The sequence below is a fragment of the Drosophila suzukii genome, chromosome 3 (genome assembly GCF_043229965.1).
Source record: "Drosophila suzukii chromosome 3, CBGP_Dsuzu_IsoJpt1.0, whole genome shotgun sequence".
Taxonomy (NCBI): Eukaryota; Metazoa; Arthropoda; class Insecta; order Diptera; family Drosophilidae; genus Drosophila; species Drosophila suzukii.
This window is the reverse complement of record NC_092082.1, coordinates 92,028,151-92,043,475: the sequence shown is the minus strand read 5'-3', so window position 1 is coordinate 92,043,475 and position 15,325 is coordinate 92,028,151. Positions and strand designations below refer to the sequence as shown.

Here is a 15,325-nt window from a genome sequence, read left to right as displayed (position 1 = left end):
TCAATGATATGCAAAGGTCAGCGCCTGTACTTTTTTGTATGGTTTTTGGTGAGAAACATATCTACATATTTTTGTGTAACCCTTTCGTTATTGAATGTATTTATCTAAAATATACATTTATTCAAGGGTTGATTGACCGCGGTTTTAGCCTATATACTTTTGGCCATGCCACGTATATTTTTAATTATTTAACCCAGACTAAAACAAAAAAAATTAGTACTTCAACGGAAAATGTAAACATACAAGTTAATTTTTATTTTTTTCGACTTATACCGCAACCTTTATTGTTTACATGTTCATAATTTATGTTCATAATAACTCAATGTAGTCCAACCAAGTCTACTCTATGAAAATTGATCGAATTATAATATAATACATACATATATTTTTTTTGTGGGAGTATAAACAAATACAAATGGTAGTGCATTCAAGAAATTAATACATAGAATTTGACACTAGCTCGAAGAATGTCATAAGCGAACCAATGTGTCTCCATCAGGTATTGTCCTTCCGGAACAGGCAAAACTTTCGTTAATTTGTGGTTCAAGAAGGAGGCGGATAACTTGTCGACAATGATATCATGCTAAAACGACTAGAGTTGTAGTATTCAGATTTTGTAGGTAATAAACTTACATCGTAAGGGCATGTATGGTTCATGTTGGAGTGAGACCGAAAGAGCTCATAAAAAAACTCAGCTATAGGTTGAGAACTGGGATTTTTTAGAAAGCGGCATGAATCCACTGTTATGTTATAAAGAAACGGCCTGTAACCATTCACCCGTTTAAACCATGCGAAGTTTAACTATAAGAAAATATTTATCATATTTAATTAATATTTTTTAGCTATTTACAAACCTTAATTTTAGTAACAGGTGTCTTTAACAGTTTCGCTTTGAAGGAAATATACTTGTATGTCCGGTTTATGGGTTTTATGTAGCAATAATCAAATGTGGAAAAATTTGTATCCAGAGAAGTGCATATGATGTTTGTGTACTCTAACTTTGATGTGTTCTGCAATCATATAAAACCATTGAAAAGTAAGCTATTTAATTAAAAACAAAAGCAGATATTAACCTCGGGAACTAAACACAAAATCATCATCATCACTTGTAAATTATTTATTTTTGAACACATCTTTTTATGTTGAGAGGACAGCCAAAACTGATTTCAAGTGTATAATGTTAAACTCCATTTAGTACTATCAAACATTGTCAATCAAATTGATCAATCAAATATGTAAGTGTATATTGAAGATTATGTTATTGGTTATTTTTAGATATTTTAATAGTGGCATTTATTTTGTATTTGTTATATGGATGTCACTAGACTGTGCTTCATTAAGCAGAATCATTAATTTAGTATAGAACTAAAACAAGGTAATTATACGTATTTAGTTATTGATGCTTTACGGAATTATAGTTATAAAAAATTTTCGTTTTTATGCTTGTCATTTTTTTGAGTGCCCATTTGCAGGGACTACCCAATTTATTCATATAATTTTATTGGCGTCGTGTAAATATATATTGGCCATATTTTTCCTGCAATTCACACTTTAATTTCTTTTTAGTTCCTGCAGCTGTTCGAACATTTCTCTTTCGTTTTGCTTGATTCACTTTCCCACTTTTCAATGGTCATTTCAGAAACAGGGTACTAAGGGGAATATGGGTTCTGCGAACATGTGCAGTTCGAATGGCGAAATTCACACCCAGCTAGTATCAAACAGTCGAGCATGAAGAACCGGGAAATAAATATACTTTTTCGTTATTTTCCTGCTGCGAGTTCTATTTGGATTTGTGGCACTTTTATTGAACACGGACCTGCATTAAAAAACATATTTTATCGCACCGAGAGAGCTTGTTACCCCGGTGTTTTGCGTTGTTGTTGTCGATGCTTCTGTTCCGAAAGTAAACAACTATTTTTGCTTTTTCCCCTTTACACCGGTCAGACATACGGGCCACTTTCCTCGGACTGCAGCGGTAATATTTCTGATCGCTCGTCTGTTTAATGAATTTTTGTATTTAATGAATGAACAACATTTTTCTTGTTGCCTCCTCCGGGGTCTGTGTTTGCGTTTTTTGTCTGTTCTGTGTGTGAATTTTTATTCGTTCCTCTTTGCCAATTGATTGGAAATATTTCTTTTCATGTTTTTCAATTTGAAAGCCCAAAAACAGGGGAGGGGGGCTGCTGCAGCCCCTTCGCCCCACAATCTCAGTGCCCGAGTGCTTTTGAGCGATGGCATATGAGCTCCCCCGCATTTTGTTTAGATAATAATAATTTCTGCCTTTTTATTTCGGTTAGCTGGGGGCTCTCGTCTCGATTTATGTTCTCTGGCAGCCCGACAGCTAATGTTAGCTTATAAAGCTTTAATTTATTTTGTTTTGATTGCTGATTATTATCTTGTCCATAAACGTATTCGGGTTTTCTCTTATGATGACTGCTCGAGCGGAACATTTCGGATTTTACCCGATACCCAAGTTGTTAAATGGGTAATATTGATGCAGCTGGAATCAATTTCAAATTGGTTATACGAGGGGTCTTGGGAATAATATTATGCAGAAGTGCATCTTCGGCCCTCTACAGAGAAATGTTAGCTATGAAATGTCAGCACTGTTAACCGAGCAGGATTTCTCAATCGCTGATTTTGCAGACTTCCCCATGCTGAATTTTATAACAACATTTCAGCTTGGGCGCCATTTTTGAATACTAACATTTAACAGATAGATTTTCCTACAAGAAAACAGGTAAATAAATAATATTATTATTTTAAGAAACAAAGTAACGCCTTCCACGTGTAACGCAAATATACAAAGAAAGAGTCAATTGTCCGCACAAATGGCAATAGCTAATATTTATTTATAGCGCAGTCAGTTACATCGTTTCTGTAGACGTTTTATTTGACCTACAGATTGAATTGTAAGTTATAATAATAATCTTAGCTACTTTTCCTGACCATTGGACTCTGCTCTCCTCAATTTATATTAGTATACGTTAGCATATTAGGTTTAAAGAAATTACTCACTGTTCCAACGGCAGGTGTTTAAACGAAGTGAGTTAATTACACGTAAATAAATGTAAATTTTTAGCAAACAGCCTGCCAGCCGCCAGTTCCATAGGGCAAATATTTGACCATTACTAGAACTATGGTAAATATTGGTTATTCAGTTGCGTTTCTTGATTTTCCTCGCCAGTTTCTGTTCCGTTTGCCAAATGTTCTGCTGGGAAGCACTCTCCCATGCGATTTTTCCCCGGATTGCTTGCGATTTCCCCCTGGATCTGCTCAGCTGCTAACAGAGCGCTCTCTCCGGCTCTCTCCCTGCGAACAAAGTGAATTTCCCCGCCCTGCAAAGCGGGGAGAGCGAGAGAGCAGACCCACTGACACAGTGATAAAGAACGGCCACTGATAACAGCGCGCAGCTGTGTGCGTGCGAGAGAGCGCCCTGTTAGCCGCACAGCGCTGCAGATAAAGTATCTCGGATACGCCGATACGCTGTTAAGGCCGCACAGGTACGAGGCTCTCTGCGGGCCGCTCGGCAATCGCTGCTCGGAGGTCGGCGGTCGCGTTTCCAGTTAAACTCTTACCGAAAAGGCGGACGGACGGTCTCGAAATCAATCGTCGGGCTCCGCAGTTTCCACGCGATTCAATGCGATTCGATTCGGCTCCTGAATTCCTGACAGCCTCCGCAGAATTCAAATATTCCAATAATTCAAAACCATTCAGAAGTCCAAATAAATAAATACGAGTGGTAAAAAATCATTCACGTACAGAGCACAGAATCCGAAAAGAAAATAGTCGAAACCCCCAGAAATCAAAATAAATAAATAAGTGGAAAAATATTTTCAGGAATTACTCGAATGAAAATACCCGCATAAAAAATACGCAAAAATTGAATCTGTTTTTGTGCTACTTGAAATCAATGAAAAATTCAATGCTATTAGTGTGTGCAAAACAAAAATAAATACCGTGTGTGAATGGAAAAGTGCTCGAGAGTAAATAGGCCGAAAGTCGAAACAAAGAATATATCTTGGACAAACTGGTGCAGTATTTGCTTCTCGGATATTTTCCAACGCCAGTGCTATTTTTAAAGTAATTTGTGCGACACTTGCCACCTGTTCGACGACTTTTGGAAGACACACAGTTTATGCAAACGACTCCGAGAAGAAAGCGGATCTGATTCACCGAGGAAAGTGAGAGTGCGGCAGTCGTTGACCCATTGTAAGTCTCCAGTCCGATATTGTTCTGGATCTTTAAATCTGTGAGCTTGTTTACCCCCCATCCGTTCAGTAAACCCGCTACTTTTGGCACCTTAACACCAATCTGCGGACGATCTTTGTTATCGCCCCGTGTTTGTCGGGGATTTAAATATAGATTTATGACAGGCAAACATTAATTGTATTACTCGCCCGTCTTGGGGGCACTTTGGCTGATTGACCTAGACCAAGGGGAAATAAATAGTGGCCACTCGCAGCAAGTGATATATAGTACTCTCTGTTTTCACAACGCCCTTTCGAGAGGGCTCTCAAGCCATCAAGCCAGCCGCTGATATGCACAAACACTTCAGCCAGTGGCATAGCTAATCAAATTACAAAGTCACCAACCGCTTGATTTGATAATTCAGTTGGGTTGCGGGTATACTTTCTGAAGCATGTGCCTCGCCGCAGATGCTGCCCGTTCCTACCGCCTCGGGGAATATGCAGCAGTTTTATCTCCAAAGTTCGGCAAATTACCTCCGCACAGATGTGCACCCAACGTGCGGGTGCGGCTTTGTGTATAAATTTACACTTAACTGCAAAACAACAGGCTTAATTGCCCGAAACCAAATAAAACTCAGCATGCCAGGGGATCTGGCCGACTGGTCCTGGCCAAGTTTTCAAGAACAATCCGGGTACCCATTCATCACAGGGGTATGTCGAACTTAAGTTCGGTACGTTTCTAGCTCAGTTATTTTATTACATTTTTTTTTTGGTTCACTACAAATTAATTAAGCTTACTTGCATTTGTAATTAGTTTAAAAGAGAAGAGAATTAACCACTCTTGAAAAGGCTAACTAATATAAGAGTAAGAGCACAAATATTCAGAATAATGTTAATATGGATTCCTTATAGTGCTTTCTTGAATATCTTTATTTCACAAAACAAATTTTTAATGAATCTTATCAATAAATTAACTATTATCAATAAGCGAACGACCACAGCTATATTTACAACCTACCGAAAATCAAAGGTTAGATGGCTTGGCAAACATTTTAAATTGTAAATAAAATGGTTCTCCACACTACCATGAGTGACCAAGCCAAACAAGCTGGGTATCTTCCAGTTGCGAGCAGCACTGGCGATTGTGGAAATGATTTCTTAGCAATTGCAACAACTGCTGCGCGCATCCTTGAACATGAAATGCGAAAAGTGAAACGAGAGTGCTGCCAAAAGATGGCGGGACAATTCGGGCGGGCACTTACACTAATTACAGCCGCCGTCACTTAAAGTGAGTCACGGCCACGTTTCCACAGCCGCATTTCCACATTTTCCACACGTGCTTCCCCTTCCGCTTGCCCAGAGCATTAAGGCGAAGATGTCAGAGTGACACACTTTTCCGACTTCTCGGGCTCAAGCTGCAGCGCTTTCATCTATTGTAAATTGACTCTCCTCGAAAAAGAATGGCCAGCACAATGGGGCGTATGCGTAACACGGTCGACAGTCTTCCAGCATTCACACTGCATTGTCTGCGTCCGGAATATTGCTCATACGCCCCGGTTGCCGCTGCAAAACAAACGGAACGCTCAAATCAAAGGCGACAACCGCAACAATGGAGCTCAAAATGCCAGCAGGCATGGCGGAAATATAAAGTAAACTATTGTTTAGCCACATTGCGTCAGTATTTCTGTTTTTTCTGCTTTGTTCCTTTGCCAGCGAACGTTGCGCATACGCCACGTGGTCCGCTCACACCTTGGCGACATTCTTAATAACCTCTTAATTAGTTAATAATTAATCACTAAGCATGATCCAGCTCATCATTTGTTGGGTGGTTTATTAGAGGGAAAGAGAGAGGTCATTTGCCATTGTCTGCGGGGCTGCTGCCCACGCTTATCGTAATGGCCAAAAAGTTCTAATCGAGGCAATTAACGTGGCCAAATTTAATTTCCGTCCCCGGAACGCTATCAGTCCCAAGAACCCAGAGCCCAAAGCGAAAAGCGAAACGAAGACGGAACGGAGGGCTAGCTTTTTATTTACAAAATATTAGTTCATGCCAGCCATCGGGAAATCCATCATGTAAGCCCGGGATTTCTCAGTGCTGCATGTGTTTTTTCTGTTTGTTCTGGGCTTCCCTGCTTGTTTGTTCTACTTCGTGGGCTTTCTCCTATTTTGCAGGCCTAATACGCCAGGTATTTTTACTGGAGTTTGGGGAGTTCAGCAGAAGAGAGCGTCTGCCATTAAGCAAATTACTTATGTTAATTAGTTGCCACGGCTAATGAGAAATCTCAGGGGTTTGCAGTCCGTGATAAGTCAAATTTAAAGTGGGAGCCGGGGAAAAGAGCCTTTTCCTGATTATCCACCTTCCGTCCCAATTTAGCCCTGTTGATTTATGATGCCGGGTTTACCCAAGCAAAATCTCAACTTGAAAGTCAATTTCACATCGCCCGGGGCCTTGCCACACAATGAGAATTCAATTTCCCCGCTTTCTCCGGAGCACTGGGACCCTTTGATTCATCAAATTGCATTTATTTGCCAGATGAGCGGACTGCAACAATGGGGATGCAACAGTTTGCATTCGGAAAATTGCATAAATAAATAATCCGGCACAATAATTGAGGAGTGCAGCCCGAGTTGGCAAGTAATCTGGAAACTCCTTTGTAGGAGAGAACAATTTCGATTTCAATTTGCCCTAAACTGTAATCAATCCAAGAGAGCTGGGAATTCCAGTAATTTATGAGCATGAGAGGTTAAGTTTACTATGGCTGTGGTATAAAATAATATCCCTTATCTGCTAAGCCGGTTATCGAATTATTTTCCCCATCTCATCCGTGCTTAATCATTGGCTTTTATTAAAACCCTTAACCCCTTTAAGGTCATGCAGATGTTTGCGTTACAATTAAAGCCCAGCGACGGATTTGTTAGCCTTAAGCTGGGAAATAATTAAAAACGTAATTAGCTTCGTGCAATCCGCATGCATTAATGTATTCAAAATGCCGGCAGCTGAGATATCGGATTTTGAGCGAAAAGTGGGGATTCAGGTCAGTGCGCCAGTTGGGAATAATTTCATTAAAATCAACTTTGCCTGCCCGGCCTGCGGTCAGTTGAAAGAAGATTAATTACTGACTTTATTTTGACTGGACCACCGACTATATAATTCACTATTGACACATAATCGATGGCCGTGCAGTTCGGGAAAAACTAATTAGGACGCCTGAATGCGAAAAAATTAATTCAAATTGCAGGGCTGCGCGCGTAAGTAGTAATAAGCAAACATTAACTCCAGTGCACAATATATCTTAATTCTGCGCATAATTAATGCCCGCAATTAAGTTTCCTTCCCCACCTTGTCTTGTGGGTGTGGTGTATGGATATGGGGAAACACGCACCGAGGAGACGTAAACAATCCACTTAACATGCTGGGAAATACCATTTGATCCTGCCATCCATCTCCAGCCGCATTGCGTATACGCAGCGTGGGCCGAGCCTCTGGCTACATTGTGTCACGCACATTATTGATGGGCCGGCTCAATCGCTTCGCCTTGAGTTTCCCAGCTCTCAGTTCCCAGTTCTCAGCCCCGAGTTCCTTTGGGTCTCGGTTACAGCCTCTGGTTACGGTTACGTAGTTCCGGATTTTCTGAGGCATCTGGGCAATTACGGCTCGTTGGTGCCTGTTTATTAAAACGACATAATTGCGAATTTAAGCCCGCAGACCATCGCTGGCCCGACTGCCGCCAATCAACTGGATCATCATCTGGATCTGCGCCTTTCGATTTTCCCTGCCCAGCCCAGAAAGGCCAACGAAACTTTTCTCGGGAAAATTGGCATACGCAGCGGTCAAAAACAGAAAACTTTGGCCTTGCCAGCAGAAAGAGCACGCCCTCTCTTTTCAATTATGATTAATGACTAGTAATTAAAGCCATGAAAGCGACCTTTGGCGGATATACAAATTGATTAGAGATGGACACGTGAGTGGCGGCCAAGATTGGCAAGTCGTTGAAAGTTGGCTACTCAGGGTGTTGGCACATAAACAAAAATCCCAAAACAATACTGTGAAAGAAGATTAGGAAAAGTTAAGTGGAAAATCGGTATCTCAAGTGCCATTTGATTTCTTATAAAGCTATCAAATGGGCCTTAATTCTGTGTTTAAATATTCAATAGGAAAATGAAATTATATTCAAAAGATAAGTATTAATATTTAAACTTTTCATTTACTCGTATCTGTTATATTATATTATCCTCTTGGAAGACGTCAGCTTAAAGCATATATTTCTAAATTAACTTCCTTTACACTTTCCTGAACATTTACTGGTTAGTTAACTGTTCGTTTCAGGGACTCGACTGGGACTGTCACATCTTCAAGTCAGACACATTATCTTTTATTAGCCAAATTGTACACACTCGAGTGGGGTGGACCAAAACTCCGCCCCGACGCCACAGAAGTCATTCAGCATAAATCAGGGCAGCTGCCTCCGAGTGAAGGAGGGGCTCAAGTGTTTTGGCTTTTCATTAATTAAATTGCAGGCCACCTTTCTGGGCCGGGTTGTTTATGTTTATGTTTTGATTAGGCATTAGGCACTAGGACCGAAAACCGAAAGCATGTTTGGGCTAAGTGCAGGCCCTCGAGGTCCTTCGAGTGGATCCTGGCTGTTGTTCTGCTGTCTGAAGGGTGCTTTATGGGGCAGGGATCCATGTTGGGGCAGGCCCTCCCCGGACCCATTAATCACCGCCGAATGTCTGGCAAGACAGCCGCGGGTGTTTGCCCACCACGCTTTGATGGCTAATTGCATACAAGCTAGTTGATTTCGTTCCGTTCCGCCAGAACACGTAATTGTAGACATCTTGTACTACCTGATTGTGTGTTAGCCAGACGGCAGACAATTGCAAAGAGTTCGCAACGTGTGCTAATTGAATTGTAATCGACTTTGGCATGCAATTAGACGCTGCACTGCGAGCTCGAAAGCCAGATGCAAAGTCCCTCGTAGCGGGGAATAATTACTGCAAAGTTGTACTACAAAGGGAAAAATGTTCAATTATATTTTTTCTAAGGTAAATATAACTAACAATATTATGAAAAAATTATTAAATTTAATATAAGACTTCCAGAAAACGCCAGTTTTATTATAAGTTGAAGAGCTGTCTAAAAGTATGCAACACTTTATTCCGAAAGACGGTGCTTCTTTTACTGCATACTTTTTGACACCTTTGTAAAAATATTTCCGAAATCTCCCTTTAATCTTCGACCAGTTATCTGTTGTTGATTTTTCTCGAAAGAAAATGTGGAAGTTTGCATTTTAAAACATTTTCCCTGTCTAGCGCAAACTGTGCACCAACTGTTATTTACCACCCACTCCTATATTGTTTAATATATATTATAAGCTGCCAGCTCTGGCCAGTAAACAAGAAGGTAATCAAGCGCGGCAGGCAATTAAAAGCTTGGCTCTTCCAACTCTGACCACTTGTGCACACAAATTGCAGAGCAGCCCTCGTTATTATGGTTATGCCACAATAATCATCGAGATGAGACCAGGAAAACGCCAAACTGCAGCTGTTTTCCGGGGAAATGGAGGTGGAAATGGCAGCAATAGTAATAGCAATATCTGCGATGGGAGCGAGAATGCGAGTGCCAGCTGCGAGATACCAAAACAATGCGATTAAGCGCGGTTCCACTTTTTGGCGCACTTGGCGTATGCGTAATCCGCGCTAATGCAACGCCGAGCTAATTGGCTCAGTTAATTAATAACGGGGGACACGCTTAGCCTCCATCGATCAGATGTCCATTGCATTTGCATTTAAAATAGGGGTTCCTTCAAGGAATAAGAAATAATTAAGTTTGAGAAAGACTCGACTAGCACTATGCATAACAATTTTCTGATGGCTTTTCCGGAACAAAGTTTAAATGACGCGGTAATTGTTGTTGTCAGAGCGCAAACATAGAGCTCCTATCTCTCCCCTTGTTGTATCTTCAACCTCATTTATGAAACTGGGTCATAATTACTTTCTTCAGCTAAAGTTATTATAGAAAGCAAAAGTTTTCAAGTACTTGCTGATAGCCAGTTAACTTGTTCCCATAAACAAGAATCTGTGTGAATTTATAGACAAGAGTTGTAGAGTATGATATGTATATTCAAGGATTGATAGTTTGGATATAATTTAAAATACATCTAAATGGAACAACTAAATTTAAGATAACAAAGTATTTGTTTGATTTTCGCTTTAGACACCATTTTAAATGAACTAATATTATTTTTGTGGAAAACTACCTCCAAAAGTGCAGCTCTTTATCGTCATCTCTTGGTGACTAACGCTTCTATCACCGCTGACCATCCAGCCGAAAATAAACACCCCCGCTCACACATGGTGCTGTGTAAATAAATTAAATTCAAATCTAAATTGATATAAACTATGCTCGTTGAGGCAAAACAGAGAGAAAAGAAGGCCCGTGCTTATCGCTCGTCCGACTCATCATTCCCCCAAAAAAAAAAGTAAACCAAAATGAGGTGAAAAGGGGGCGGTCAGGGGCGTGGCGGCGCTTTATCGCTGCTTAATTACGTTACTGATAAGCCCACATTTTCGTGGCCGGTTCTTTTTATACCCGTTACTCGTAGAGTAAAAGGGTATACTAGATTCGTCGGAAAGTATGTAACAGGCAGAAGGAAGCGTTTCCGACCCCACAAAGTATATATATTCTTGATCAGGATCACTAGCCGAGTCGATCTAGCCATGTCCGTCTGTCCGTCTGTCCGTCTGTCCGTCTGTCCGTCTGTCTGTCCGTCCGGATGAACGCTGAGATCTCGGAAACTATGGGAGCTAGGCTATTGAGATTTGGCGTGCAGATTCCTGAGCTTCTTACGCAGCGCAAGTTTATTTCGGCACAGTGCCACGCCCACTCTAACGCCCACAAACCGCCCAAAACTGTGGCTCCTACAGTTTTGATGCTAGAATAAAAATTTTAACTGAAATGTATTGTTCTCATCAATACCTATCGATTGACCCAAAAAAAAGTTTGCCACGCCCACTTTAACGCCCACAAACCGCAAAAACCTGTGACGCCCACAATTTTCATGCTAGATAAAAAATTTTAACTGAAATGTATTGGTCTCGTCGATACCTATCGATTGATCCAAAAAAAATTTGCCACGCCCACTCTAACGCCCATAACGCTTAAATCTGTATACCGCCGGTAGGTGGCGCATTTTAATCTCGCTTTGCTGCTTGCATATCTCCATATAGCTGAGTAACGGGTATCTGATAGTCGAGGTACTCGACTATAGCGTTCTTCCTTGTTCTATTTGTGTTTCGCAGACTTTGCTTTTATTTGGCTTCTTCTTCCCTATCAAAAGGCCCCTATGTGGTTCTTTTTTTCCGCTGGACAAATCTCGGCGCTTAGCTCTCGACTTTCCGAACTGCTCAGCCGAGATTTTGTTAATATAAATTAATGGCTTTGTGATTTGTTTGGCCTTAAGTGCAAAATTACCCTATGTGCTGGTCGCCCATAGAATGTGTATATTGGCTAGCTGTAATGCTCGACCACCCACATTGAGATACTAGCTATACAGGCACCGATGATATCAGTGATTTTTTTAAATCCTTGGCTAATCTGAAATTAGTTATATATTAGTTCTTCAAAGAAAGTGTTTTTTATAATACCAAACCTTATTTGTAGTTTGTCAAACAAAGGAGAGATAATTAATATTTTAATTACCAGTAATGCTTGTATCAGTTATTGGAGCAAAAGAAACTATTATTTTTTCCAGGGTATCTGAAAATCTTTTCCGCTGACTTGTTATTCCATGCGTTAATATTCCTCTCGCTTTTTGAGGAGCTTCTGGGATGAGGCTTAATGGGGATAATATTGCAGATTGGCTGCTGGTTTCGCCATGCAGACAACGCCCACTGCCGACACTAATGTCGGCGTAATTATTTATTTAGGCGCTTTAATTACTTATTTATCGGCTGCGAGCGAACGCGGCGTATGCGTAATATCGGGAATGGCGAACAATGGAAACCGCGAGCAATTCGCTATCCGTTGCCAACGGGTTGGATAAAAGTCGACGACACAATGCCAAAAATAAACGAATAACTATTTATAAATATTCCGTGCCAACAATTACGGGTTGACTATTTATGGCAGATGCAGAATGATTTATTCAAACACTATTACCCATCAGCGTTGATGCGGAAAACTTTTGGACCCTGGGCATTGTTTACACGGGCTGTCGGGGAAGCCATTAACCCATTCAATCATTTAATGGTTAAATCGCATAAATACCAAGTGTGAAAATATTTATTCGCGCTCATAAAACAGTGATATTGTTGCCATTATTTGGCCATAACAAATTGTTTACATTCGCGCGGCATTTTCCAATTTCCCAGATAATTTTCCGCAGCTAAAAGTTGACTTGCATTTCGGTGAAGGGTCTCGCACACAAATAAGCCGGCATTTTGTTGGGTTAATAAGCTGTGCAATGAGTTTATATACCCGGGGCTTATTTGGTTGCAAGTTAAACTGGGCTAAAGTGCAAATAAATTTTAGTCTGCGGTATCTTGCAGTCGAAAAGCTGGCTGGCATTTTGGCTGGCCTGCTGTTCAATTTGTTTTCGTTCGCCAGCCTTATCAATCGAACATAATCTTTATGCACGGTTTGGCCCAAATATGCGATATGTGTTTCTTCAATTAATTTAAGCGCCGGCTCAATAAAAATATCTCCGCTGTTTCGGTGACGAGGGCCGATAAATGTTGGCCTTTCAGTATCTGAATATTGTCTATGCATATTAGAGTGTATATCCGGCTGGTGCATGTGAAATGGCCAAAACATTCTGCATGATTGATGGGCTCCATGGTTTAGAGATACGGATACAGGCGACTTTACCGTATATGCATGCATTCCCCGGCTTTGGGTATGCAAATTGGCTTTATTTATTAATCGAATGCATTTTGTGGTCAGTGCGAATGGTCGGAGTGCCCGAGATCTGAATATGCAAACACGAATTTTCACTTTTTCATCTGAGGGATGCGGAAAAAGTATTAAATTTTCCACACAGGAAGCGCGTTTGATAAGTTTTTCACCAGTCGCCCCTCGGAAGTGGTAAAACTTTCCATTTATTGCCATTTAAATTTTAAATTTTTGTAATTTTTCTGTGGAGAGTTTGCAGCTCACTCCTCGCTTATTTTTGCGGCTTCAGTATGTGTGTCACATAAATCTCCGGCGAATTTAGTTTCCGATTTGCATTCGTGTGCGTCGTCAGGTTTCCCAGCACATAATTCATGCAGCTCGACAAGCTCCATGCCATAAATTTAATGTATTTTTTGTCCTGAATTTTCAACGCCGTTTTTACCCACGACCTTGTTCGTTGTTTTTTTTTGGCATCGATTTGGCAAGAAAACCGCAGCGTCGCCAATTATGCCATTGGATTCTATTTATAGAGGGCCAAACTCCATGGGTAACTCCAATCACGCAACCAGAAAGTATGGATCCCCATTTCCCTCCAACCTTGCTGCTTGAACTTCACATTCCTTGGTTGCCGTCAGCCTTGGCTGCATTTTAATGGTTTTTATTGATTTTCAGCATTGTTTCAGCGACACCCGCGCAACATGCCAACTGGCCCGAGGAGCACTGCTCACCTGATGCACTCAGGAAATATGCACACACCTTCTAGGTACCCATGGTCAAAATAGCTTTTTATCGGGAAACATTGACCATTAATCAGTACTGCAACCCATCAATGGTGTCTAAGAGTGGGAAACACTATATTTTTAGTCCGTAAGTGGGATGAATTCACTCCTAAAAACGACTTTATTTTTATTGCATACTTTTCGACATTTATCGAAAAGATTTTAAAGACTCTAGAAACTTTTGGAACACTTTTAAGAATTTTCTGAAGTTAGTTTCAATAATGTTACTTGGAGTGTGGGATGTTTATGTAAAAATAATTTTTATTTCATTATTTTTATCATGTTTGTTTATATTATTTTTTCATTTTTAATGTATAAACCTTTGTAAGGCCTCGATTCTTTCCAGTGCACCACAGCTCGTTATGAGCATTCAACGCATCAATTGGCGCGTGCCAGGCGGGTTCCTAAAAACGGGCTCCGTGGGGAGGACACCTGGCCGAAAGACTTGGTATTCCAACGAGGTCTGTTGCACTCGCACTTGCGACGACATTTAGCTTGCGGCTGCTGTCCTTGTTCCGAGCCTCTCATTGTGCACCAGCCACCCAAATTCACCCATCGCCCATCAACCCACGCCCAAAAGTCCTGCCAAGTCCCCCCAACGAATGCCCTTCTGCTATTTAGGAATTCGCGCCGTTTTACGTGCGCTTTATTCGCAATGCTCTATACAAAATCCGGGTCTAATTGCTCTGCGGTTCAGTTTGAATGGAACCCAGACACACAATGAAATTACCTGGCAAATTGGGCTTCCCTGGCCTGAATTGAAGTCTCAATGCTTCGGGGGCTTAAAGGTATCAAGGGGAAATGGTTTCGCGAAAATTTAGTTCGATCTAGGTGCTTTAAATGTGAAAACTTTTAATTTTTCCTATAACGATTCCTTTAGTTCTGTTGTATCAAATAAACAACTTTAAAGCTTCTTAAATAACAATAGTTAAGTACATTTTATACCCTCTCTTTCCCACATAAACTTATATGTCTGAAAATTCGTGATAAATCGCTTCATTGATATGTCCATGCAAGGTTCGCCTTGCGTTGGGTAAGTCCTGGGATAACATTTGAAAAGTTTAAGTTATGCTAAGCAGACTGAAAGTAGTCTCCATTCAGGGTGTCCTTGTCTACTTTTCGTTTATTTTTGAGGAGGGTGAGGGTATGAGCCTCGACGATGGGCACTTTACTCAATTTTTTGTCAGTCCCCCATTTCGGTGTCTCGCAATGTGTGCTTCTGTCTATCTGGTATCTTTTACTCCCTCGCTGTTACTTTCCTCCTTGTTTCTAGTTTTTTGCTCTTATTTCGCAGATGCACAGAGGGAAAAGCCTTTAAAGGCATCATAAATTTGTTTATTTTTTCTATGTACCCAACATTGTTCTGCTTGAAAAAGGATCTCGATTTAATTAACAAAAGCAATAGAACTGTGAACAAATTTGATGTTCGAGCAGCTAATTTAGTTTTATATATTTTTAAAATGAAA

The 15,325-nt window shown here is 40.7% G+C and overlaps 2 protein-coding genes across 5 annotated transcripts in view; one reads left to right on the top strand and one right to left on the bottom strand.

Annotated features, from left to right (window-relative positions):
- Positions 1–283: 283 nt before the first annotated feature.
- Positions 284–2,661, bottom strand: LOC118878125 (uncharacterized). The gene is made up of 4 exons (XM_070996302.1): positions 1,074–2,661; positions 855–1,010; positions 634–801; positions 284–583 (listed from the first exon to the last, which is right to left on the bottom strand). The coding sequence occupies exons 1-4, from the start codon at positions 1,131–1,133 to the stop codon at positions 428–430; spliced, it is 540 nt and encodes a 179-aa protein (XP_070852403.1). The 5' UTR covers positions 1,134–2,661; the 3' UTR covers positions 284–427.
- Positions 2,662–3,525: 864 nt separating this feature from the next.
- Positions 3,526–15,325, top strand: part of 5-HT7 (5-hydroxytryptamine receptor 7) — a 54,844-nt gene continuing 43,044 nt past the window's right edge. For all 4 annotated transcript variants that reach the window (XM_065866119.2, XM_065866117.2, XM_065866118.2 and 1 more), the window contains exon 1: positions 3,526–4,212. The gene's annotated coding sequence lies outside the window, so the exon portion shown is untranslated. The remainder of the gene's footprint in view (positions 4,213–15,325) is intronic.